Below are 25,791 nucleotides of genomic sequence, written 5' to 3' on the forward strand. Positions count from 1 at the left end.
GGAGACTTTGCCTTTTTGCCCCTTACCCTAGTGCTGGCGGTACGAGGGAGTCCGCACTTAGGCTAGATATGTACCGAGATCGGGCTTCTGTATGCTGTAAGCAAGCCTACAGGGTACAGCGTATAGCGTACAGTACGGAGGACGGTTGTCCATACATACCGAATACAAGGCCAGGGCCGTTTCTCGCCGATCGCGGTCACGAGGAATTGCATTCTCGTATGGTGGTGGCAGGGACGAATAGCAAGGCAGCCCCACTGCAGGCTAATGCAGCTGGAATCCGTGGGTAGAGGATGGAGTAGTATACTCACTGCCAGTGGCATACTTGTACAGAAATGTACGGACATTGAGCCATTGTCCACTCAATCAGGAATCAAGATTATTCATATAAATGTACTCATATATGGAGTATATTAAACTCTGATCCCCTATGTGCAATACTCAACCGACGGTGGAAGTATGAGGTCGAGTATTCTCATGTTCTCATATTCTCATATTTCCATCCCCCCTATGACCAAGACTACTTAATGGGCAGGTGCAGGTGTTAGGTGCAGGTGCAGGCCAGTGCGTGCGCCCAAGATTGGGGCTAGCCCACTTTGAGTATCACCCTGGCTAATCGCTGGGTTATGATTGGTGGTATCTGCCGCTGGTCCCACTCTGGGGAACCGGTACTGAAACGGTCACAATACACTTACACTACTGTGCTCCATACATTCTGTACCATGCTGGACTCTACCTTTAAACCCCAACTACACTCTCTGTGCGTGGCGCGTGGCATCTAAAACTGTTCCACCTCATACAATACATACAGTACACCCAACGGCAGGCCCACCCCCAGACAACGTGTGTATCTCCCGGCTGCACGTACCTCCACGAGGCTCCGTTACTGCCACCCCCCTCTCGGTGGTGGTGTCTGGGTATGTTAAGCCAGTACCTCGCTCCAAAGTCAAAAGGTTGAGAGGCAACTTTCGATCAACTTCAACCTCTCCTTTCATCCTTCCCCCTGTTCCTGGCTTCATCCCCTCCCCTTCAACTCCCTCCCTTTGCTCGTGGTTCCCTCTGCCTCCGACTGTGTCGCGCCATTCGCATCGACCTCTTATCTGCAATTGCCCGCTATCTCGGTTATCTCCGGCTTATCCTACCGGCGGTCCATGCTTCGTGACAAGACGGCCACCGACTGCCTCGAAGCTTGACAACTTGACCTCTCGCAATTTGCTTCTTTCTCCGTGAGTCTTCTTCAGCTTCAGATTCTACTCTGTCCGAGTCGCATTATCCATGTGCCTTGTGCCTTGAGCTGAACGACCTCAACACTAGAATCCCCCCCTCCCTCCCAGAACGAACCCGCCCACCGGCCGCAGGTCCCCATATCCTGTCCCCATACGAATAGCTCTCCTCTTGGCAACTCATTGAATTCGAGACGCTTTACTGTACCCTTGGTGGAATTATAGGGAAAGAGAAGAATTCCTTCTACCACTGCCAGCCACCTGTTGTACAAGCTGGCTTGCGCTTCCTGGTGGGTCCTCCTGTTACGCTTTCCGCTCTCCGGCACGCAGTCCACGATAAGCACCTCACTCGCTCCCCTGGGCCCGGCCGTCTTGAAAGACTGGCGCTGCCGCACCTCTTTCGTCGCAGTTTCTCTTTTGAAATAACTAATCTGATGTCATTCCGTCCCAAATAGTCGTTGATGCGACTTGCTTTCACGATAATTTCTATCGTCCTGTGTACCGCCGCGTCATCTTCCACCCAGTGACGAAAGTGTACACTCGATTGCGTCTTGTCGCAACCTTGGACGACACATCACCTTTTTTCCGTCTTCCTCTTTTTTTTAACGCGACCAGTGTTTTTTAACACTTCGGTCCAAAAGGGAACAACTTCTCTCCTAGGATGCTGTTAGGTGCTATGGTCGCTCAACATCCCGATCACAGCCCCCAAATCGCAGATCTCGCTAGTATTAACGAGATCCCTGGAAACATGCCTGGTAAGCTCTCACCCCACCACCACTCGCAGTTCCTGGAATTCTGAACTCCTACCGGTAGCTCCATCAAAGGAGAACAAGAAGGCCGAGGCCAATGGCCAGGCCGCCGCTGCCAATGGCAACATCCCTCCTCCCAAAACTGATAAGCCGAGACCACACGTCTGTACCACTTGCGGTCGCTCATTTGCCCGATTGGAGCACCTGAAGCGCCATGAACGTTCCCATACCAAGGAGAAGCCGTTTGAATGCCCCGACTGTGCACGATGCTTTGCCCGCCGCGACCTCTTGCTGCGACACCAGCAGAAGCTACACATGACCTCCACTCCATCCTCCCGACCCCGAAATGGTCGTCGTGAGAGTACTTCTGGAGCCCCGGCTGGTGCGGGGGCCAATCGGGTGCGCAAGAACTCCATCGCTAACAACTCATCATCATCATCAATGCGCCCCAGGGCCAACACTATCAGTCACATTGGTGGATCCGCCTTAGGACTGGCCGAGGGAACTAACCCATCCTCCGCCCCGAGCCAATCGGGTCATGCATACCACCCAAGTCTAGGATCGTCGGTCGGATCAAGCATTGACTACAGGGGTTTCAGCTCAGGACATCCTCCCGTGAATGGATTGGCTAAGCTTGAAACATCTGGACTCCCGCTGGACATGTCTGGTGGTCTTCGGACGGCTCCCGTTTACGGGAGCTTCGACTTGGGCATTGATGGTATGCTGATGGGTCATGGCAGCACAATCAATCCCGCACAACTTCATTTCGCAGGTTCTCCCCAGGGCTTTGGTGACTCCCCATCCTCCCCATTCGGCCACAATGCCCACGGTATGCACCCCGCAGCGGATCCCATGATGGACGAGGACATGAATTTCGACTGGATGAATGGGTTCGACGCGGCTGTGGCGCTTGGAAATGGTAACGACTCGGTCATCGATGAGTCGTCACCCTCAGCGATGAGCACGGGTAGCCAAAGTGGGATCAGCGAAGCCATGCTGGATGGTCCTAACCGCATTCCCATATCCAACGGTTGGCACAACCCGTTCCCCGCACACCACGCCGCCGCCAACCAATTCGCCATCGACTTCTCCCCAAACACCCTCAACGAATTGGGCATCGCCCCAGAGACCGTGTCGCCTAAGTCGCTGATGGCTCAGAATCCATTTGCTGAAACCTACGCCACTCCTCCCTCCATGACCTCGGTCGGCCAACCCATCGTGGGAGGACATTCGCAGAGTATGTTTCCATCCTCAACAAGCGGAGAATCTCCTAATCCTCTCAACGTTCCTTTCCCGAATAGTGCCCTACGAAGTCAACATTCCCCAGTCTCAACGGATACATTTACAGACTCCACACGACAGGCTCTATTAGCGAGCATGTCGCAACCCACTGGCTTCAATCACCGCAAGTATTCCCAGCCCGCGAGCGGCCTCCTCAATAGCCGTGAGTTGTTCGCCCGCTCGAATGGTTTCAACAGCACTGGTCAATTACCAAGCACTTCGGATATGCAGCGGTACATTTCGGCCTACATCACCTATTTTCATCCTCACTCGCCTTTTCTCCACATCCCAACCCTCAATTTCCAGGCCCCAGAGTATACCAACAACTTGCGAACACCTAGCGGGCATCTCAATCTCTGTTCCACCGGAGTTGCAGGTGGTGGAGGCTGTCTGATACTTTCGATGGCAGCCATCGGTGCACTCTACGAATATGAAGCTGCCGCTTCCAAAGATCTTTTCGAAGCAGCGAAGAAGATGATACAATTATATCTCGAAGAACGACGCAAGGCCGACATGTCCGCCGCGCTAAGTCGTTCAAGTTCTCATCGGGATAGCTCAGTCCACAACACTCCGCTCTGGCTGGTGCAAGCGATGCTACTCAATGTAATCTACGGTCACACCTGCGGTGATAAGACTTCCGCGGATATCGCCAGCACGCATTGCGCTGCACTGGTTAGCTTGGCACGAGCAGCAGAGTTGACACATCATCTGGACCCGAAGAACCTGCCGCAAGATCACCTAAATGCAAACTTCAACATATCCGACTCAGACTCCGCCGATAACGAGAACTGGTCATCATCATCGTACAACCAGCCGAAGGAGAGACGCGACTGGTTAAATTGGAAGGTAGTCGAAGAACGCAAGCGCACCCTCTATGCCATCTTTGTTCTGTCCAGCTTCCTCGTCTCTGCATACAACCACGCACCTGCCCTGACAAATTCCGAGATAAGACTCGAGCTTCCTTGTGAAGAGGATCTCTGGGCTGCCGAGTCCCCACAGGCATGGAAAAAGATGGGAGGACACACGTCTTCTATGCAGAGCGTGTCTTTCTCTTCCGCCCTCACATCTCTCTTAACCGCCAGCCAACGAGAGCAACAACAGCAATCATCGAATCTCTTCTTCAGCGAGGATCCTTCAAACCCAGAAAGTCGGCCTAGTACCTTTGGCTGTCTTGTTTTAATTTACTCTTTGCATAATTATATCTGGGAAACCCGGCAACGACACATGGGCCGACAATGGACCGCACAAGAAACTGAAGCCATGCAATCGCACATCGAGCCGGCTTTACGAGCGTGGCAAGCAGCGTGGGCAGGAAATCCTGTTCACAGCCTCGAGCGACCCAACCCCTTTGGCGCCGGTCCATTGTCAGCAGACAGCATCCCCTTACTGGATCTAGCCTATGTTCGATTATTCGTCAACCTGGGTCGAACTAAGGAGGCCTTCTGGCAGCGTGATTGGAACGGCATGGCAGACGAGCTTGCGCGAGGTACGGAAGTCTTCCACCAGGTCGACACAGCCATGAGCGACGCAGTTGATTCAGCGCTGGGCTCAATGGGTAATCGTCACGAGTCGATCAACGACCTCGGTGTCGGCGATCTAGCCATCTCACAAACCCCGACCCAAGACCAATCTATGCAATCTCTTTCCAGCGTGTACAAGAACGGCCAATCCAAACGTGAAAAGCATCTCCGAAAAGCAGCTTTTTACGCTGCTGATTCCATCTCCATGTCCGATCGACTCGGCAACACCTTTGCCGAATTCTCATCACGAGAACTTCCCATTCAGTGCGCTATGTGCGTCTTCGACTGCTCACAAGTACTGGCGGAGTGGATCACAACCGTTCAAGAACGCGTGGGCCCATACCTGGGTATCCTTGGCCGCGAGGATGTCGACCTCACCCAGGTGCCTGGGGTAATGCTGCTCGAGGATGAAGATTGCAAGCTGGTGGATAAAATCACGGAGATTCTCAGTAGCATTGAAACGAAGATGCGGCGCCAGGTGCAGAATAGCAATTCTATGTCTGCCCTTAGTGTGATGCAACGATTGCCCAGTGTGGTGGAAGGTGGATACGGATGTAAAATATTGATTGCGACAGCGAGCTTATTGGATCGAGCTGCTGTTTGGCCAGGTAAGACCCCTCTCCTGTAGTTTTCAGATTTCATCAAAGTTACTGACATTTTTTTCTTTGCTCTTAGTGACGAAATTAATGGCCCGCTCCCTAGAAGCTCAGGCTATGCGAATGAAAGAACGAGCTGAACACTCCGTTATGATGACCACTTAATGACCTCTCATGTCTTCCGAGTCTGACCCTCTTGACCCTACTGTTCGCCCCGGTGTCACTTTCAACTCCTGACTTGATGACTTGGTTCCCCTCCCGCCTCGATATGATACCGATACCGATACCCCGATCGATTGAATCTGTGATAGATGAATGCCATGCCATGATTGATTGCCTTTGCCCTTGCCTTTACTGTGATACTGCTGCCTCCATTCCATGTTTCTCCACCTAGCGATGATTGATGTCTGTTCTGTGTTGTCTTGTTCTATATGTGTTACACTTATCCGATTCTCGAAAGAGTTTGGTCCCGATTTCGATGTGCCCGTGGTCGATTGACTCTTGCTGGCGATTTGATTGAAATGTCAGTTGTATTGTGATTTGAATTTCGTTGGAGTTGGCCTGGAACTTCTTTTACCATTTCTCGTTTTCCTTTTTTTTCCCTTCTCTCTGGTCTCTCCATGTTTAATTATGCCGCTTTACTTCATGTGAATATGATTAACTTTACTTGGATTATTATCTTGCGTAATTCCCCATAGATCACATGACTACTGCCTAGACTTGAAGCGAACAAATAAGGCGTTCCATTGAGAGTCATCCAGAAACCTACCAGTGTCTATCAATGCGATCCCAGCTCATCAAATCGAGCTCTTTCTTCTCCATATTCACCCGTCATTTGAAGGCACCTGTTCTATTATACAATGCCTCCAACAGTCGCGCAGATTATCGCGCCCTATGAGTACCAACCAGAACATGTCGAGCGCATAGCCTTCCGAACGGTACAGCCTCCCATTACTATCCTCGAGCCAAACCCAGTATGGCCGCAACGGTTCGAAGAGGTCAAGGAGCGAATTCAGAACGCCCTCGGGGAAATAGTCATTGATATCGCGCATTCCGGCTCTACAAGCGTTCCGGGCCTACCAGCCAAAGATATCATCGATATTGACCTCTCTCTAAAAGATGCAACGGATGAAATATCATATGTGAAGCTGCTCGAGGACGCAGGGTTTCGATTTATTCTACGCGAACCCGGATGGCATCAACATCGGTTTTTTGTGGAGAATTGGCCCGGCGCATATCATGTTAATCTTCACGTGTGGGGTCCTGACTCGCCGGAAGTTGTCCGACATCGTATCTTTCGTGACTGGTTGCTTCGAAATCCGGAGGATGTACAGCTGTATGCGAAAGTGAAACGTGAAGCAGCTGAACAATCGGCTATTGCTGGGGATTCTATGATGGATTATACCCAGCGGAAAGATAAAACCATTCAGGATATCTTGGGAAGAGCGTTCCGAGACATGGGCTACATTCAGTGATGGATTGAAGAGGCTTGGTGAACTCATCTTTGTGAGAGAGGATGCCTTGTGCAAATATGCGGCCCATGAGCTGTTGACCGATTAGCCTTGCTTTCTACACGTTCGAGACCTTCATGATGATACGAACATTCCCTCAATTGCCTGAGAACAAGATCTGTCTATTAACAGCCAGGTTCTAAATTAACAGCGAATCGTCCACTCTCAATTCAAGTTGATCATCTCTCCCTTGTTAGTAGATTTTATGACTTCCCCATCAGCCTCAAAGATCTCTACAATTAAACTTTTCTTTATTCAATAACTCAATCAGTGCAGTTTCATTAATTTGAAATATAAATTCCTTCCGGTTTATCGCAACGCCACTTATTAAATAAGTACAGTCCAGCGACTATTTCGATTCCTGTACCTAGAAGAAGTGATAATGGATTGTGTATCAACATGGAAATCTATATTGCCGCTACTATAGTCTATCTCAGGCCGAAGCTATGACAAATATTCTAGCAAGTTCCAAGGATTCCCTAGTCAAAGCATTAATTCTATTGCATGCAGACACATAGAACGGCCCGAGGTCACTCCAAAAGACTGCTTAGCACTTGAATTTCAATCCTGACCCCCCTCCTCTCGCTCCACTTCGAATTCAGTATCAATGCATTGTACCCGAAGGGTTTTAATTCGAGGCATTATTTGATTGATGCGATCCATGTCAATACGATCTAGGTGGCTTTGGCGCATATAATGAAGACCGTAAGGGTCTCAAAGAACTCATCAAAGATTCGCTCAAGTTCACGCAGCTGGTTTTCCAATGTGGCGTGCTGCACCTTTGTTGACGACGAGAGGTAGGTCATTGGTTGATTTTTTAGTGAGAACTCCGCCGAGGGCTCTGTTGACTCGACTCAAATGGGTGTCGCGGCGAGGTTGAGGAGACCTGTCTCGGCGATGACCAAATCGGATATGACAAGGATTATCGGACCATCGGCGATCATTTGACGCAATGCAGAAGTACAATAACTCCTTGGTAGAATGGATAGGTTTGAGAAATATCATTTCGCATTCAGAGCTTTATTAAATTGAGTATCCATCGTTGGTGACATCAAAGAGCTCTAAATATCTATTGGATGTCTTTGAGTATCTTTTAAGGTTGACGCTCAATGACTATCAACTTTCTGGTGATTTAGTGACCTTGGCTCAAAATGAATATTCAACATTGAAAAGTTTCATACCCCCAGGCATGGGTTTAAGGATTCAGAGCGCCTATCGTCCCCTGGCTTTCAAGTTGAATACCATGTATTACATTTCTATTCTACTGTTGCATTTCAATGGGGCTGTTTCATTCATTTTTCTAGGCGAAAGCCATTTCGACTAAATTAATCAACCACTATATGCCACATGGAGACCCTACATAAGATACTAAGTTTCCGATAGGCCAAAATATGATCACCTCGATGCTGTTTTTGTGCTTTGTTCTGCATGTCTTCCAATAAGAGCTGGTGGGGTTGATATGTTCCATGGTACTTCAAGCATTCTTTGAAGAAGTATAGCTATGAAATTTCCGCTTTGGTGCATTAGGGCACCTAGGCATACTTCAAGGAATAAAAATAGTATCAAGTTGAATCATTTGATACTTGTAAGATAGAATAGATCAAGGCCTACGAAAAGCTTTCTTTCAATCCCAGGCTATTTTCATACCCTCCCTTTCAAATAAAACCTCTCTTTCATCTCGACTTGAATGAACGCTTTGGTCTAAAGTATACTCGAAAGATCATAAAATGAAATTACTTAAAGTCGGACCCATCTCGAGGGCAAATATCACAAAAACATTCAAAGCGATATCTCCTCCGAGAGCAAAATCTCTCTATTAAGCAATACCGATCCTTCTTTTTTGACATCCTTATATAGTACCTGAACATGGCGGCTGTTCCACCGATAAGTACCCTGCCGGTAGAGATATGGTCCCATATCATTGATGCTGCGATCGCTCAAGGGACCCACGAGGTTTTCCATGGCGTCGTAAAAATAATGGCCGGAGCGCTGGGACCAGGCATAGCAGCCTCAGCTCAAGCTGGATATGGACCAGCTCAAAGAGCCCATTTCCAACGAAGTTGCATGTTAGGTCATTACACCAGCACGATTGAGATAGTTCGCCACGCAAAAGTACTCATCTGTGAATTGGAACTCGCGCAAGCACAGACTTTAGCTACTGGGCCTGCAGATCCGTTCGTAGTAGCGGCCCAAGCTGCATTAGATGCAGCCCAGCTTGCGTATGCTGGTGTTGGACCAGATATTGTTGTTCCTGTCATCAACCCAGGAGGTCTCCCTCCTCAACCGATTTCGGAATATAATACACTAGGGGAGATTTTCGACGACTGCTGCTTAGAATGTTTCCAGATGCTTCATCTAACAGGCACGGTCTGGATCAGTGGATATGACCGTACAGCGACCAATTACTTCGCCATAGTTTCTGAGGTTGCCAAAAACCTTGGCGGGGGCAATCCTGTCCCTCTCCTTCTTTATATGTTGAACAATGCGTCACTGGATGATCTCTTGAGTCCGGCAGTTGTGCATATGCATAACCCTGATGCTCGGGGACGCAATATCCTTTTCAATCTTGTGAGTGTGGTTAATAGATCTCTTGAGGAAACTTGGATAGATCGAGTGCACAGGATGGCAATAGTGGGAGGACAGCCAATGCCATTAACACCTGCAGAGTTGACCAGGCAATGTTCTGGTAGCTCAAATGCAATGGCTCATTTATCTTTCGCGCATTATTTCCGTGCATTCCAGTTCGGGCTTGTATTCGCCAATGTGGATGATATCCCCCCTACAGTCCCAGTACGTAACACATGGTCTTTTGTACTGCGTCGTGCAGACAGTCCCGATCTCACCAACATCGTTACCCACATGGCATCAGTATCAACTACCATCAGTACCTGGATCGGGGTTCCTGTGAATACGCCTGGCAGAAATGGATATCCCGCAATATTTTCCGGTCGGGCTACCCCTCACTTCCTTGCTATTTGGCATAATAGGCCGTGGATGGCAACTCAAATCGCCAATGGTACACATGCGGTCTCGGATGAGCCCAGTGATGTTGTCACGAGGATTGATGGGCCTATGAGACTGGCCGGGTGGGCGGCTATCCAACATTTCAATGCAGACGGTCTTGGCATGCTTAGTGAATGGGTCGATTTAGCACGGCCTCGACTGACGCATACTCAACGATATCAGCAGTTAATCGATATCCTCAAGATGATTATAGTACAATACAAAGAGGAATATCGGATTATTACTGATGAATGTGAGGCTAGGCTCGCTGCACTACCCGTCGGCGCAAATCCAGCCGCTCTTGAATTGCAAAGGGATAACTCGTTAAATGGAATTGAAGATATAGGCAGGCAGATGATTCGGACGATTTTGGACAACAGTATCAACTTTAACGTCACAGCCGACATCACGCTGAATCCTAATTGGGAGAATATCAACATGACATTAGTTGACACTGTGGAGTTCACCGAATTTATTCGTAATGACGTTGAGCCAATACGTGGATCCAGAGACCCAAAGTTTGCCATTGTGAAGCCATTGATGCATGAGATTTTGAAGTCTGCGGCAAGAACCACGCGGACTCGGAGTCGACGGGGATCATAGAGATGGATTGTTTGGAGTGGATTCAAGGGATACTTTTGGGGGGGGGACGCTCAAGTTCAGTTCAGGTCAATTCAAGTTTATTTGATGTATCCTTTGGCACTTAGGTAGTACTAGTAGCGATTTGTTATCAATTGAATAGGCCTAGTAGGGTCTTCTCGGACTTTATAGATCAGACTGGCCAATGAGGGCTCTCTTCAGTACTAGTATTCAGAACTTAGTAGTATGGATCTATGCAACTGTGGGCTTTCAAGTATTCTGCTAGTAGTTCTTCCCCATCTATGCATAGATTATAGATCCAATGTTACACTGGTATACCATGTCCTGATTGCCAAGACCACCTCGGCTGTGGTTTGCCGAAGTTCAAGTGGAGCGGAGCGGAGTTGGACGGAAAAAGGAAGAAAAAGAAAAAGGAAAGGGAAAGGGAAAAAGGGGACCAGGAGGAACTTGAACTACTGGAACTACCCAAGAGTCATTGAGCACTCTTCAACCTCTTCATACGAATACGAGGGATCTGGAGGGTCGGCCTCGTTTATCTTCCGGTGCTTTTCTTTTTCCTTTCTTCTTCTCTGCTCCTCCACACCGCGCACGTGAGATAGCTGAGATAGCTGAGATTACTTCTTCACGCATCGCCCTCCGCGACCTCTCATCATCCGCACATCATGGTTCGCCCTCGCGGAAGCTCAAACCTCGGGGTGGACATTCGCGGCGACACCAGTGCGCCGGCATTGTCCACCATGAATGAAGTCAGTCCGATTGAGCCCTCCTCGCCAGGGCTGGGAAAGGTACGTGTCGGTATTCGCGTTTGCGCCCGCATCCGCGCCCGCTGCAGCAGCTGCAGCAGCTCCAGCAGTAACAATAAAGGAACCTTAGGACTGACTCGATCGCGATGTAGCAATTGGACTCGCAAATACAGACACAGGCCCACGACAAGTCCGGCAAGACACATTCAAAGCGCCGCCGAACCCGCTCGTATCTTCACCGTTTCGCCGACACCTGCCTCAAGTACACCTGGCTGCTCCCACTCTTGATCATGATCTTCCTGCTATCATTATACGCCGTCAACCCGACCCCCCTCAAACCCCATGCACAGCGCCATCTTCCTCTCCTACCCGCAACCCCCGAAGACCCCCGGCGGTCCCATCATGTACGGAAAGGGAAAGAAGGATATCGCCTTCGTCGCGTTCTACACCGTCGTGCTCTCCTTTACGCGCGAGTTCATGATGCAGCAGGTCATTCGTCCGTTGGCCAAACGGTGCGGAATCAAGGGCCGAGGTAAGACCGCCCGCTTCATGGAGCAGGTCTACACAGCTATGTACTTTGGCATTTTCGGTCCGTTCGGTCTGTACGTCATGAAACGGTCGACCCTCTGGTACTTCAACACGACCGCCATGTTTGAGGGTTTCCCCCACCGTGAACACGAGTCGTATTTTAAGGCCTACTATCTGCTCGAGGCTAGTTACTGGGCACAGCAGGCGATTGTCCTGATGCTGCAGCTGGAGAAGCCGCGCAAGGATTTCAAGGAGCTGGTTGGACACCACATCATTACCCTCGCCCTCATCGGACTGAGTTACCGTTTCCACTTCACCTATATAGGTCTGGCCGTATACATCACTCACGACATCTCGGACTTTTTCCTCGCGGTATGTGTTCTATACCCCCATAGCAAGCAGACAATACCAATTGGAGCCAAATCGCTAATCCTTACAATAGACTTCCAAAACGCTGAACTATCTCGATGCGTACATCACACCCCCTTACTTCGGCACCTTTGTTGGAGTTTGGATCTACCTGCGTCACTTCCTCAACCTGAAGATCCTCTGGGCCGTCCTAACCGAGTTCCGCACCGTCGGACCCTTCGAGCTGAACTGGGAGACGCAGCAATACAAGTGCTGGATCAGTCAATACATCACCTTCGGCCTGCTCGCCAGTCTGCAAGCCGTCAACCTGTTCTGGCTCTTCCTCATCCTCCGCATTCTGGCAAACTATATCTTCACCAGCGAGACCAAGGACGAGCGAAGCGACGACGAGGAAGAAGAAGAGGAAGAAGAAACTCAGGTCGAGGCCGAGAGCAAGGCCACTCTGACCACCGGCGTCCAGCAGGAGAACCAAACACCTCAAGTGATGGTCAACGGCGAGCCCGTGACCGAGCAGCGCGGTCCCCGGACACGCAGCAGGAAGGCCTAAAGAACCCGGGTCTCCCGCTCTTCAGGTGGCTGAACCCCCAGAACAATACCGGTAATATCTCTCAACATCCGGTCGTTCTTGGAATACGGTCTCCACGTTTCGTTTCATATTTTTGTTCAACCCCCGGTTCCAATTTTGGGTGGCCGCGCATCAAAAAGCGCCAAGCCTTGTTTATAATTACGCATGGTTCAAGGAAAGGTGTTTGTTCGGAGCGAGTCTTTTTCTTCCTTATATGGAGAAGGTGGCTTTGCTCCTTTCTGTGATTGTGATTGATTGAATTGAATTGATGCATTGGGTTTGGGGGGTGTAGGTGTAGTTCTAGGTGTGGATTTTCCGTTTTTTCATGTTTCCTTTTTTTTGGTTCGATTCGTGCACAGTCTGATTCGACTCTCGTGTTTATCACTACACTTTTACTAGTACCCATGCTACTAGTACTGACTAGGTATGGGTTGGCTATTCGGGCTTGATTGAGTCTCCGATTAATGCGGATGAAATGAATATATCGATGATTTTATACTATTTTACAAGACACGCCGTCCACGTGGGCATGGTACTAGCAGTAGGTACCTAGGTAGCTTTCATAGCACTGACTCGGAACTGTCTGGTTCAATTCAAGGGTTGTAGCCTTAGAGAACAGCAGGTGTAGACCTCGGGATCTTTGGGAGACGTATCAAAAATGGTATTAGACCGATTCACAAGTACTCTTTACACGTCATAGATTATGGCATTGGTACATTTCAGGTGGGAACACCAGCAAGCCATTACTCCTGCGATTCAGCCTTGGCTGGCTCGGATTCGCCTTTCTTCTCCTTCTTATCAGACTCATCGGCGGGCTTTGCGTCCTCCTCAGACTTGTCTTGATGAGCACTGGTCTCCTTGGCGTTGGCCTTTAGAACTTGTTAGTATCTACTGCCATGAACAAGATCAATTGGAATAAATTGACCCACCTCGTCATTTCCAGACTCAGATGTCTCCTTTGACTGCTGGGTATCATCTTTCTGCGGCTTCTCGGAAGATTCTTGGGTCTTTTGCTCTGATTCCGCCTTCTTGCCCTCCTTTTCGGCTGGAGCGGGGGTAGCCTTGGACTCGTCAGATTGCTTGGATTCAGTGGTCGGCTTGTCTTCAGTTTCAGCAGGGGCAGCTTGGGTCTCCGTAGGTGTACCAGCCTCCTCCGATTCAGCCTCAGGAGTAGATTCCTTCTCCGCATCCTCGCCCTTGTGTTCATCTCCGTGATCATCGTGACCGTGACCATGGCCTTGACCATGTGAGTCCTTCTCGGACGCAGCAGGAAGCAGGAAGTAAATCATGGGAATTGTGACACCCAAGGAAGCGGCCAGCCTAGCAAGAAGGAAAGATGAGTTAGCTCCAATTGAGATGATCCAATTAATTGCAAGTGAACATCAATTGAACATACCAGGGTAAATCGCTGGAGGCATGCTCCTCATAGCCCTTCCCACTGGCGTAAAACCGACGTCCAAGTACCTGTCCCGAAGGACGGCTAACAGGAACAGCACGGAAAGACCGGGCGGCCGTAGCGACGCCGCGGAGAGAACGACGTGCGAATACCATGGTGGAAGTAGAAGAGGTAGAGGTAGATGTAAAGCTGGAATGCAAGAAACCCCCGGTAGAGGAGGTACGAATGAGAGGAGGGGTCAAGAATCAGATCGGCGTGAGAGGGTGAGTGGAAGGAGTCAGAGGGTTGCCTCGCAGGAGCTGTGGGCAGCTGTGGCCATGGCTCCCGGGCATCGTGCTAGGCCAACAGTACTACTAGCTCGTACTGGTCACCGTGGCTGGCCTGGGCTGGTTGCTCCGACATCGTCAGACCAGACCACTTCGGAGTATATCCCTGTTCCTTCCGTGGGTCTGTGCGTTGTGATGTAATGCCTGTGGTGTCTGCAATATCCTGGTTGGATAGTACCGAGTATTAGAAAATATATCTAGATTGTAGCATGAATGGTTGAGATTTACCATGGACCTCGAGAGTCGATCATCTAGTATCTGATGTTGATGCCAGGAGTACTTGTCTCAAACGTAATTGAGTTCCAAGGTTCTGGATTTGATCTTGTGCCCACTTGGGGGAGGGGGGTGGGACGGGAGATGATCTGATTAGATTGACCCATTGGAATACAAGGAGTGGCTAATATTACACTACTACATGATAATTTCCATCCAGCCGAGAATATCCCAATCGAGACTCGGACCTCGAGTATTTTTTCAATTTATTGCTAGGCATTGAGCTAGAATTTAACGCTATCCACAAAACCTCTCCTCACCACACTCTTCTGTCGCATATCGCGGCCACCATGTTCAAGAGCCCCCCTTCACCCCGAGTCTTATGGACTATTGCGTCTTGATATTACATACTCCTATACCATATGATGCTAAAGTAGGATAGGGAGGGTGTTCGAACACTGATTATGGGTGTCCACCTACCATAACTCGAGTATTCTTGATCATAAGCCCGAATCATAGGCAATGGTAAAAAACAACATGGGTATCATTTCATTCTGCCAGACTGAATATCCTCTAGATGATATTTTCAGAGGACAGGCCCTATTCGCTGGAAACGCTGGCAGTATGCACTGCATGCAACGGGAACCTGTCCTGCTTCCATCCGATATATGCGTCTATCGGATGGTTTTAAGGGGGGGCTCATGAGGTCAAACCTGAGAGTCGGTGCTGGCCCTGGCCCCTACAAGAAATAGGAACTTGTTTGCAGCGGAGATTAACAATGCAATCCTAGCTCAATTTCCAACGCCATCCTCCCCCACTGCTGCAAAAACAAACGGCGCCAGACGGTCAAGATGCGGGCCGAGTTTGGCTGGTGCGCTTCGGGCAATCACTCCGATAGCTGCTATGATATGACGGCGGCGAATGGTCGTGATATTGGGTGAGGAGAGGGTATCGGAAAGGCGGCCCACAAAAGCATCCAGCTGGTTGTCGGAAAAGTACAGCACCAAGGCGGAGATGGCAGCCAAGGCTCTCTTAGTCACCACGGTGCCCGCGGTATCATTGTGGATAATTGCCATAACGGGTTCTTGAAGAGCATCCAGCTCTCTTTCTTGGAGGAGCGGTCCGAAGCAAGTGACGACCTTAATGAGTACATCAATGGCATCGCTGCTGAATCCCTTGGAGCTATCCTTCTCGAGCATTCCCTTCACAACGGAGCCACGGCGGCCGGAGGTGGATGGAGTCGGACCCGTCAGTCGAGGGATTAGTACTTTTGAAACGGCGTTGTATGAAGAAAGGACCGATTGGGGAGCTGGCTGTCCGGCTTGCGGGCGAGGAAGGGTGTCGACGATGACGCGCAGGGCGGTGTTGGGGACAGAGGTGTCGATTGTCTGAGAGGAGGTCAGATCGGCCAGCTTCTCGAGAAGAGGCATGAGTGTTTCGAACGGGACGCGGATGGCGAGAGGACCAAGACTGTTGTGACGTGGATGGTTAGCCGGGTCTAATGCAAGAGCTGTAGAGCAGGGTTGCGGCGTACCACTTCAAGGCTTGGTTCTGAACTTCACCATGTTGATCGTCCAAGGCTTTTAGCAGTCCATCGGCGAGTTTGGTGGAAGAAGTTCGGTCGCTGGTGAGGAAGGACGAGCTCGGGTTGGTCAGGATCCCGAAGAGGTCGTTCAAGGACATGAATCTCAGGTCGGCATCAGGATCATCCAGCTTGGAAAGCAAGCTGAAGATGGTCTGCTGGGTCACCTGTCGATCCGCCATAGTGAGAATGTGTATAATAGAGCTGGGGGCAAGAGGGTGGGAGACGAAGAGAGTTGGAGTTGGAGTTGGAGCTGTCTAAGAAGTTGAACTTGAACGTATCACGATAGCCGCTTCGATAGGCAAACGTGGGGTTGTGTTTGTGGCCTGAGGCATGAGGGCAGTCAGGCAGCAACCAGGCATAACTTTATGCCTGAGGCAACACTTATTTTGTCACTTGAAACTATAGATCATGATATTTGGAGCGTTCCTCTCTCACATTTTGTCAGTTACAAATCTGTCCAGATCTAAACAATTTACATTGTTACCACACTGACGTTTTCAAGGGGGGTTTTATTCGCCATCATGTGTATACACTATGTATTTGTAGTATTATTCATGCAAGTTCTTTCGCATGTGGTGTTGCTGTGCTGTTGCTGTTCCTCCTGTCGTGCCTTCCTCATGTCCATTGAGTGGCTTCCCTTCTTGCCTTTTTCCAACTTCCAATTTCCCTTTCGACTTGCAATTATTTCTCTTCTGTCTCTCCTCTACTCCCTTTCCAGCACACCCTTATGATAAATATATCATCTTCGAGTTGCACTGTTATACACACATCCAATCCAATCCGCCCTGTCTCAAGATGCGACTATATCATCTCTTTCTACTCCTCGCTATTTTACTTGGAGGTTGTGTCTGCTCATCTGTATCGCCCCCGGAACAAACCAGTCGTATCCAGCTCCAGTTTCGAGACGACCCCAAAAATCCCGAGTATAAGTGTGGCCCGCGATGGGGGAAGTGTCCCACCGGCACCTGCTGTTCGAGCTCAGGTAGGCTCTCTAGTATTTATCCAACATACGGGAAATAAGGCTCACCAGACACAAATCGCAGGCTTTTGCGGGACGAGCAAGGCGCACTGCCGCTCCCCGGATTGTATGATCGATTATGGTCACTGTGATGCTCATCGAAAGCCGAAGGGTTTTCCTACCAAGAACATTCCTCGTCCTCATATCGGGCTTGTCCCATATGGCCCTACAGAGATTCGTTCATGCACTGTGCCCGGAACAGTGGCCTTGACCTTTGACGATGGCCCGAACCGATACACAGGAGACCTCCTCGATCTGCTTGACACGTACGAAGCACCGGCGACCTTTTTTGTCACTGGAATCAACAACGGCAAAGGCTCGATCGACGACGACTCTCTACCTTGGCCCTCCTTGATCCAACGCATGATACTCAGTGGTCATCAGGTTGCCAGTCATACCTGGTCTCACGAAGATTTGAGTAAGGTGACACCCAAACAACGTACTGCACAACTGGAAAGAAACGAAGCAGCTCTGCGAAACATCATGGGCAGCTTTCCTACCTACATGCGCCCACCTTACTCTAGCTGTCTTCCACGCTCAGGTTGCCGTGAGCACCTTGGGGAACTGGGTTACCACATTGTCCTGTATGATATCGACACCGAAGACTACAAAAATGACGATCCCAGTTTGATTCAGCGGTCCAAGGACATCTTCGATGATGCTCTATCCAGCGGCAATCCTCACACGAAGTCGTGGCTCGTCATCGGTCATGACGCTCATGAGCAAACTGTTCACAATCTCACCGAGCACATGTTGCAGACAATGACGCGACTCGGGTATCGTCCTGTGACGTTGGGCGATTGCCTACGTGACCCGCGTGACAATTGGTACCGCAAAGATAGCAGCTGGCCGGGCCGTACGAATAGCAACAAGAATAGCAACAAGCCCAAGAACAAGCCCAAGAAGGGACCTAGTCAGCAAATTTCCGTTGACGGTACTTGCGGAGCTAATTATACCTGCTTCGGGTCTCCATTCGGCTTATGCTGTGGAAGCTCCCATGTTTGTGGAAACACGACCGTACACTGCGGCAAGGGCTGTCTGAAGGATGCCGGGTATTGTTCTATCGAAGCACCACCAAATGGTGATGCGTGGGATCCAAAATTCCCTAGCCGGAAATCAGGGGCGGGCTCAGACATTCAAACTGTTGGTACTGCAGCTCTTACCTCTCTTCTTCTGGCTTTGATTGTAGCGATGTGGATGTGAAGGGCCGTTTATTGGCGACTCGGCTATTTTCTTCTTTCCTTTCTTCTGTCTTCGTTTATATGAATAGGGTACTTAACTAATTACATACCCATGGCCTCTTGGTAACTAATCCAATAAACTACTAGGATAGCCAATCTTCAAGGAACCTTGGAAGCTATCAGTATTTGTACTTGGTTAGATACCAGGGAACTTGAAGATTTGAAAACCAAATGGATCGGATGTGTACAGATAGTCTGCCAATTGCTGCATAACTATGCATTAACACTGGCGCTCTTGGTCATTCCGATCCCCACTGCAGCTGTCGTTCCTGCATCCACCGGCAAAATCACGCCCGTCATCCATCGAGCATGTGGACCAGCCAGAAATACCACAGCACCGGCACAGTCCCACCCATTTCCCTCTGTTCCGAGAAGACTGCGCTTTCTGCGAGCTTCTCTGGCTTCTTCACTCATTCCATTCCCGTACATCATTGGCGTGTACAGCATCTGCTAACAAAGTCAATGACAGCCTCCTTCAGGGAGTGAAAGGTCAACTTACCCCCGGGCAAACACAATTCACTCTAATCCCATCCGCCGCATGATGCGCTGCCATTGCGCGCGTGAGATTGACGATGGCGCCTTTGGATGTCGGGTAAAGCAAATGAGGTGTTCCACCCTTACGAAGATCAGTATTGGGGGGCGATGAAAGGTGAGATCGATCGATAGAACAACCGTACCTTGAGACCCGCCACACTCCCCATATTCACAATGTTTCCTTTATTTTCTCCCTCGTTGCGAGTCATTGCCGGAATGGCATATTTGCTCATCTGTACCATACTGCCGACATTAATATCCATGCTTTTTGCCCACTCCGCCATGTCAACATCGACCGCCGTGCCTGGAGCGCCACCAATTCCAACATTGTTAATAAGAATGTCAAGACGACCAAATTTCTCGACAGCAAGGTTCACTGCTGTTTCGCAGTCCTTGGCAGAAGTGACATCGCCTCGAAATGGGAGAGCCCGTCCTCGGCCTGACTTGGATGATATCATCTCCACAGTCTTGGTTGCCCATTCTTCGTTGAGATCAACGCACAGCACATCGCAGCCATCATAAGCTAGAAGAATAGATATAGCACGCCCGTTACCAATTCCATCTCCTAAGCACCCAGCTCCGGTCACAATGGCCACCTTGCCACTCAGAGAGCGAGATGGCGGTTCGGAAGATATGCCGGGATCCATGGTTATGATCGAAATCTCGACCAAAAATCGTGTACATATAAATCCTTTTATGGAATCTATTTAATTCTAGCCGACCGAAAACCTTCATTTCGCTTCAAGTTCCCAAAGATTACCGGCATACCCATTTGGACCAGCCTTGCGGAGAGGGGGGGGGGGTTGGCCCCCGCATAGCCGAACCGAGGCGTTTCTTGACTGCGGGGCCTATGATGTGATGTGATAGATACTACATCTTGAATAACCCAAGTCCTTCCTACCCACTTTTACCCCCTCACCTCCTTGATCGTACCTCACTCTAACCTACTCGTACCTTTTCACCGCTTCTACAATCGTACTCCATCTAGCTTAACGTAATGGCTGACTTCTCGCAATATACTGCCCCCATTGCAGACTGGGTGGCTCTTGAGCCTACCTTACCAGCTTTCCCGAATGTCGGTCTCGAGGATTTAAAACATATCGTCAATAAGGGTCGGGAGGATATGGCCGCTCAGGGCGTCGCTGATCGAGGTTAGTACCTGCATATCACATAGCGAGAGAAGATCTCCAAAAAAAAGTGAATTTAGACATATCTGCCGCTGGGTGGAGATGTCTTGCATAAACACATCGACGATCTAACTAACTTCTTGTCCCAACAGGCCTAGCTGAAAAGGTGCATACCAAGGACTTCAAAATTCCCGCTCGCGACGGATATGTCCTCGAAGCGCGTTCTTACCGTCCAGCGAACGTCTCCCCCTCCCATGCCCTTCCTGTCTACATCCATCTTCACGGTGGTGGATATCTCTTCGGAACCCTCGGTTCTGAAGACGCAATCTGCTCTCGCATTGTCGCCGACCAACTCGAGAAGAGTTTCCCCGTCGTCGTCTTCAATATCAACTACAGACACACCCCCGAGTATAAATATCCGACTGCGTGGAACGATGTTGAGGATGCCTTCGTCTGGTTCCACGAGAACATATCCGAGGTCGGCGGACGCGGGGAGAGGTCGTGGTCGGGGGTATATCAGCGGGAGCCCAGCTGACTGCTTCTCTGACACTTGCCCAGTATCGTGGCGACAATGAAAATTTGGCTGCTTGTCCACGAATCCGAGGACAGGTCCTGATGATCCCTTGCCTTGTCCAGCTAGATTATTATGCCCCGAGACAGGACAAATTGCGCAGTCCAGAACTGTCGAGTCTAGTAGGCTGCGCCAATGCGCCAATCCTACCAATTGACAGAATCAAGCTCTTTGGGTCCCTGCTGGATGTCAATAAAGACTCAAACACCGGCGATGACCGCAGGCTTAATCCTGGAAATGCCACCGCGGAAGAAGTGAAAGAGCTTCCTCCGACGACTTTCGGTATTGCAGGAAATGATCCTCTTCGCGACGAGGGCCTTTTCTACGCGCAGCTTCTCAATGAGAATGGGTAAGTGGCCTTCCCCCAGTTTGGGGATCTTGAAGATCTTGTGCTAACCGGTGCTAGGGTGCCTACTGATGTTCACGTCTTCCCTGGCGTTCCTCATGGATTCCGCCGCTACGGCGACAAGCTGGCTGCTTCGAGTAAGAGATGGGATGAGGTTATGACAAACGGTATTTCTTGGGCGTTGTCTAGCCCCGAGTGTGGCTCTTTCGAGATCAAGTCGGAATGAGTGCGAAGGCGGAGTTTTGGATAGAGTCGAAAGCGGACATAGAAATATTTCTCTCAAGCAACTGGCGAACAATTACTAACTCCGAGCTCTTCATGTACTAGTAGTCCACGGGTCCTTTAAGAATGCAAATCCGCAGATAGTTTTGATCCTATAGTATTCTCAGTCTATGTTTCACATTTGACCATTTTCTGCACTGGATTGGGGCCCGGATACGATGTTAAACGCAAACATTCGCTTAATTCCCAACAAGCATCCAGTTCATTCCTTCTTAGCCCCCTCACCAGTGCGGCCCTTGCTCCATCCTACTTCCCATTTGTCTTCAATAATATCCAATTGGATCTCCTGAGTTCTTTTGAAATATCCCTCCTCGATATGGTCATCCATACCCACATCCTTGTAGCCTTCCTTTGCAACCGATTTCGGAGTGATCATAAGAGAGTGCCCTGGAATGTCAGCAGCCGAAATAAAATATCTTAGTTCTGAGTCCTCTACCATTGATAGTGCGATCTGTTGCAAGCTTCATCATACACGTTGCCACATCTTCCTGCGGGGCAAACTCGACGCCTTTGGAAATTAGTTGAGCTTCGTAGGTAGCCGAGCGAATGGCACTCTTGATATAACTAATTTTTGTTTCTTCAGTAACCTTATTTTATGTGAAAATTTGTGATACCTACCAAGGAGCCACGTAGTTGATTCGAATTCCCTGTTCGTGCGAATTTCTCCGGGCTGTTCTCATCAGTCCCCTCAGTCCGTACTTGCTGCTCGTATATTGCCAGTTTGCCTGTTCGTGGAATCAGTAGGTGTGTAATTTGTCGCATAGAGTAAAGAATAAGGTGTCTTACTGGAGAATCAATCCAAGATACCATACTTCCAGTGATTATGAAACAGCGATCTCGGTCTTCCGTGTCCGGTTGTTTTCGAAAATAATGTACAGCAAGTTTCCAGGTATACATTGTGCCAATCAGGTTTACATTCACAATGTTCAGCTCTGGCTTCACGGGAGGGGAATTTGGGTCTAAGAAAGCTAGTAAGCAACTTACATTTCACAGCATTCTCAATCTTGCGAATGGAAATACTTACCGTCCAAGGGCCACAGATCGTCTCCCGAAGCACGACTAATTCCCGCATTTGCAATGACGATATCGCAACTTTTATGGGGGGAATTCTTGATCGCAGCTTCAAACATATCGACTTGATCATCCCAAGAAGTTATATTGCACTTCACAAATTGAGCATTTCTAGTATTTGTTAGGCATTGACGAGGATTCAGGGATCAACACTCATGGAACGAACCGGCCCAGTTCCTGCGCAACTTGCTTCCCTCTTTCCTCGTTCAGATCGGCTATCGTTACATATGCTCTATATTCCCCAATACTGTCAGTGTCATCATCATTATGTTTTTTATTTGAGGTAAATCACCCTTCGGCAGCAAAAGCACGCGCCGTCTCTTCGCCCATGCCATTTGCTCCTAGAAGATCATCAGTTGGTCGTTCAAACAGACAAGATTGGGATACTAATTACCTCCAGTCACAATGACACTCTTGCCTTTAAGGACCCCGCGATTTGGTGGGATGGTACAGTCTACCGGGCCATTGTATTCGTAGGGAGGCAGCTTCGGCATCTTGGGCAAAGTTATTCTGATATTTAGTCTTCCGTGCTTTTTTCCTTCTCCAGATTCTGGGTGATTTGTTTGTGGGTAATTATAGGTATTCCCTTTACTCTTCCTTCTCGCTATCTAGTATAATTCATGCGTTTAGCATCCTCGGCCATTTCCCCGCGATTCCAGCCCGGATAATCGGCTACCCCAAAGAAGTAAACCGGCGGGGTTATAATGAGGAGACAATGCAACAGCTCCGCCTCGTCAAATATACTCATCGGTGTCGGAGAATTGTTAATCGAGTAAGAGCGCCTCTTAGTAACCGCGTCCAAGAAACTTTCTCGTATTTTCCCAGAAGTCTCACCCTTTATCAATGAATCCTCGGGAGTACATCAAGACAGCAATTCTGATTTTGCGCTAGTGGGCACACACTACTGGTTCAGGTGTTTGAATTGGATAGTAACCTTAGTCCTCTGAAAATATAGTTATATAGTATGGTAATATCCGGTATTCTCAAGTGAAAGAATGACAGAAAACGAGAAGACATAAACACACAATACCTGAGCAGGAATTGGAAATTTGTTTATCACTCTGAGCCGTTAGGGGTGTTATGGGCCCCGCAGATGAAGGTTATCTTGATATTACTCTTCTTGGCGCTTTCTCTCTTTCTGGCTTCTCCCAGGCACAATTGTACTCAGATCACCAACGGGTAGTGTTAAAGGGAAGTCAACTGCATCGAGTATTTGCGCAATAAATATGTGCCAGATTGGTATGCAAAGAGCAAAATTGAAAGCGCCGGCAGCCTGTTATGTCCCAAAGTTAGCATCGGCAAAGCTTAAATGTTAAATCAGGATTATAGATACCAATTGCAGTCTGGCAGCGTTTTCAGCATTCCCCAGCGCTACCTGGAAGAAGGTGGCTGCTGTTAGGGCGAAAGTGATGACTAGAAGAAACAATGCCGAGAAAAGGCAAATATTTGTCCGAATAGAACAGATGAGGTAGACGAATGTGAGAACGCTGAGAATCACGTAATAAAGCCCCACGGTTGCATTGTATTCGGGTGTTTGTATACCCTCCAACGAATTTCCAGTTGGTGAGTAGTTGGTTCCTACTGCGTAGAATGGCATGTTTGAAGTGCCCTGAACGATCCAAAAGGTTCCTATAAGGTTGAGTTTGTCAGTTATTTTCAAGTTGTCATCGGGTGTATTCTAATCTCCTTTCACTCAAATACTAGCACGCACCATAGGTAAAGAAGAGTGCACAAGAGAATGTGTTTCCAATAATCCATTCACCCACGGCACCAAAAATTTGTACCATGCCTCCAAAGTAGATAAATACGGGTCTATTCCAGAACAAATGTCAGCATCTTGTAGTAGTATGAGACAAAATATTGAAGGGACAACTTGAAGTCTTACAAAATAGCACCACCACTTCCACCAGCGCCCCGCCACCCCATATTGGTCATCGCGGCAGGAGTCGCAGCTAACAAGAAACCGAGTAGAGAAATCGGAGTCGGGTTGCCGAAAGTACGACGCAGATTTCCCGCTGTCGGTGTTTTAGGACTCAAATAAAGCTTCTCGAATACATCCCGAGGGATGGGAAGAAGAACACTCTCGGCCGTCTGGTAGCGACGCAGCATCTCAGCCGTAGAAGCCTCCTGCTTTTCGCTCACATTTTCGTCGGACATGATGGAAAATCCTCAATGGAGCAGGACCGATAATTTGGGAAGCCGCTAATCGACCCTCGACAAGTGTTTTGAAAGATGATCTTGTGTGGGTTATATCGAATATATATCCCAGGGGTTGGTCCTTATATCTTCGCTTCCCCTTTTATCCACAGTGTAACTCCAACGAGCTGTCTCCACATCTTCTCCAATGCAAGTCATTCTAGACCCCCAGACCCCCGGACCCCGTATCTTTCCATATCGGTGTAAACGCTGCAGTATCCCGATCGAGTTTTAGTCCAGAGTGTCTTGCATTGGACGCAATTGGAACCTCTGATTCGTAGGCTATCATTACCATCCTCCCTGAAGCGACGACCCTCGGTGACTAGTGGGTCCGGGAAACCGCGATTTGTGGGGGAGAACGCGGGGGGGGGGTGGCCCTACCATGCCCCAGAATGGTTTTTCCCCCGCGAATGCGTCCGGGGACCGAGGACTTTCTTGTGTCGACTCGGCTACATGCCGTTAACTCGCCTTTATCCGCATGAATCAGTCTCGGAATGGTCCAAAATATAAAGAAAGGTTACACGCCCAGACTTTGCCAACACTTCGAGAGAAACGGTGGCGCCGGTTCAAAGTCTATTCTAAAGCTTCGCCTCACAATCAAGCCTTGGACTCTTGACTGATGCCATGCGTGTTTTTGTCAGTGCGACACTTGAAACTTCAATGGCTGTACCCGGCTTGTGCTCCCAGGAACGATACCAATGTCAAGTTTTAACAGCAGTTTCGCCAAGTTGTTCGACCCCAACAAAAGTAGCGTCATGAACTTGGAAACGCCCCTGGACAACTCGACGCTACGGAGCAACTCCGCGAGTCCGTGGGCGCATCAGCCCGATGTCCAAATGGAAATTGCTAATGCTGGTGCACAATTTCCCACCAAATGGGCTGATTTTGTTCCGACGGGGTTACGAGTCCAGTAGATGTTGCCTGGCAAACCCCAGTGAACAACCGCGGCAGTTGGCGCTCAGATAGCCGGATGTGGAGTTAAGCTGCGACAAGAAACCCCACCAAGAGGAGCGGCATTAGCGAATCCTGCGTCATATACGAGATCTTCGCTTTCTCTGTTGTAAGTCTATCCTTGTTTGGAAGGTGCTTAATATCGCTCCTGGTTGCACCCTTCAGAATACCGAGGTTATGGAGTCTGGCAGTTTTCATCGTTTTTCAGGCATACCACTCCCGCAACCTTCGAAACAGCTACATATAACT

General features: G+C 49.3%; 11 protein-coding genes across 11 annotated transcripts; 6 read left to right on the forward strand and 5 right to left on the reverse strand.

Annotated features, from left to right (window-relative positions):
- Positions 1 to 1,881: 1,881 nt before the first annotated feature.
- Positions 1,882 to 5,531, forward strand: amdX (putative C2H2 transcription factor (AmdX); the record flags this gene model as incomplete). The annotated part of the gene is made up of 3 exons (XM_057264403.1): positions 1,882 to 1,975; positions 2,034 to 5,378; positions 5,446 to 5,531. 3 exons carry the CDS (start codon positions 1,882 to 1,884, stop codon positions 5,529 to 5,531), a joined length of 3,525 nt encoding a protein of 1,174 aa, XP_057122123.1.
- A 695-nt stretch (positions 5,532 to 6,226) lies between these two features.
- N7481_005185 (GrpB family protein) lies at positions 6,227 to 6,841 on the forward strand (the record flags this gene model as incomplete). Its single annotated transcript, XM_057264404.1, has 1 exon — positions 6,227 to 6,841. One exon carries the CDS (start codon positions 6,227 to 6,229, stop codon positions 6,839 to 6,841), a length of 615 nt encoding a protein of 204 aa, XP_057122124.1.
- A 2,100-nt stretch (positions 6,842 to 8,941) lies between these two features.
- On the forward strand, positions 8,942 to 10,483 carry N7481_005186 (uncharacterized protein; the record flags this gene model as incomplete). Its single annotated transcript, XM_057264405.1, has 1 exon — positions 8,942 to 10,483. The coding sequence occupies one exon, from the start codon at positions 8,942 to 8,944 to the stop codon at positions 10,481 to 10,483; it is 1,542 nt and encodes a 513-aa protein (XP_057122125.1).
- Positions 10,484 to 11,142: 659 nt separating this feature from the next.
- N7481_005187 (TLC domain-containing protein) lies at positions 11,143 to 12,667 on the forward strand (the record flags this gene model as incomplete). Its single annotated transcript, XM_057264406.1, has 4 exons — positions 11,143 to 11,265; positions 11,376 to 11,485; positions 11,574 to 12,123; positions 12,194 to 12,667. The coding sequence occupies 4 exons, from the start codon at positions 11,143 to 11,145 to the stop codon at positions 12,665 to 12,667; spliced, it is 1,257 nt and encodes a 418-aa protein (XP_057122126.1).
- Positions 12,668 to 13,428: 761 nt separating this feature from the next.
- Positions 13,429 to 14,236, reverse strand: N7481_005188 (uncharacterized protein; the record flags this gene model as incomplete). Its single annotated transcript, XM_057264407.1, has 3 exons — positions 13,429 to 13,554; positions 13,615 to 14,005; positions 14,082 to 14,236. The coding sequence occupies 3 exons, from the start codon at positions 14,234 to 14,236 to the stop codon at positions 13,429 to 13,431; spliced, it is 672 nt and encodes a 223-aa protein (XP_057122127.1).
- A 1,175-nt stretch (positions 14,237 to 15,411) lies between these two features.
- On the reverse strand, positions 15,412 to 16,384 carry N7481_005189 (uncharacterized protein; the record flags this gene model as incomplete). The annotated part of the gene is made up of 2 exons (XM_057264408.1): positions 15,412 to 16,090; positions 16,155 to 16,384. The coding sequence occupies 2 exons, from the start codon at positions 16,382 to 16,384 to the stop codon at positions 15,412 to 15,414; spliced, it is 909 nt and encodes a 302-aa protein (XP_057122128.1).
- A 616-nt stretch (positions 16,385 to 17,000) lies between these two features.
- On the forward strand, positions 17,001 to 18,426 carry N7481_005190 (chitin deacetylase CDA6; the record flags this gene model as incomplete). The annotated part of the gene is made up of 2 exons (XM_057264409.1): positions 17,001 to 17,187; positions 17,249 to 18,426. 2 exons carry the CDS (start codon positions 17,001 to 17,003, stop codon positions 18,424 to 18,426), a joined length of 1,365 nt encoding a protein of 454 aa, XP_057122129.1.
- A 251-nt stretch (positions 18,427 to 18,677) lies between these two features.
- N7481_005191 (SDR family NAD(P)-dependent oxidoreductase) lies at positions 18,678 to 19,645 on the reverse strand (the record flags this gene model as incomplete). Its single annotated transcript, XM_057264410.1, has 3 exons — positions 18,678 to 18,911; positions 18,964 to 19,080; positions 19,142 to 19,645. 3 exons carry the CDS (start codon positions 19,643 to 19,645, stop codon positions 18,678 to 18,680), a joined length of 855 nt encoding a protein of 284 aa, XP_057122130.1.
- A 350-nt stretch (positions 19,646 to 19,995) lies between these two features.
- On the forward strand, positions 19,996 to 21,268 carry N7481_005192 (uncharacterized protein; the record flags this gene model as incomplete). Its single annotated transcript, XM_057264411.1, has 4 exons — positions 19,996 to 20,149; positions 20,278 to 20,636; positions 20,684 to 21,045; positions 21,103 to 21,268. The coding sequence occupies 4 exons, from the start codon at positions 19,996 to 19,998 to the stop codon at positions 21,266 to 21,268; spliced, it is 1,041 nt and encodes a 346-aa protein (XP_057122131.1).
- A 258-nt stretch (positions 21,269 to 21,526) lies between these two features.
- N7481_005193 (uncharacterized protein) lies at positions 21,527 to 22,889 on the reverse strand (the record flags this gene model as incomplete). Its single annotated transcript, XM_057264412.1, has 8 exons — positions 21,527 to 21,711; positions 21,761 to 21,888; positions 21,943 to 22,049; positions 22,111 to 22,283; positions 22,349 to 22,506; positions 22,562 to 22,642; positions 22,688 to 22,736; positions 22,790 to 22,889. 8 exons carry the CDS (start codon positions 22,887 to 22,889, stop codon positions 21,527 to 21,529), a joined length of 981 nt encoding a protein of 326 aa, XP_057122132.1.
- A 617-nt stretch (positions 22,890 to 23,506) lies between these two features.
- On the reverse strand, positions 23,507 to 24,552 carry N7481_005194 (putative plasma membrane ammonium transporter (Ato3); the record flags this gene model as incomplete). The annotated part of the gene is made up of 4 exons (XM_057264413.1): positions 23,507 to 23,668; positions 23,729 to 24,024; positions 24,107 to 24,207; positions 24,281 to 24,552. The coding sequence occupies 4 exons, from the start codon at positions 24,550 to 24,552 to the stop codon at positions 23,507 to 23,509; spliced, it is 831 nt and encodes a 276-aa protein (XP_057122133.1).
- Positions 24,553 to 25,791: the final 1,239 nt, after the last annotated feature.

Source organism: Penicillium waksmanii (genome assembly GCF_028829765.1).
Source record: "Penicillium waksmanii strain IBT 27052 chromosome Unknown utg000005l:1.0-5232799.0:1.0-5237142.0, whole genome shotgun sequence".
NCBI classification, from domain to species: Eukaryota; Fungi; Ascomycota; class Eurotiomycetes; order Eurotiales; family Aspergillaceae; genus Penicillium; species Penicillium waksmanii.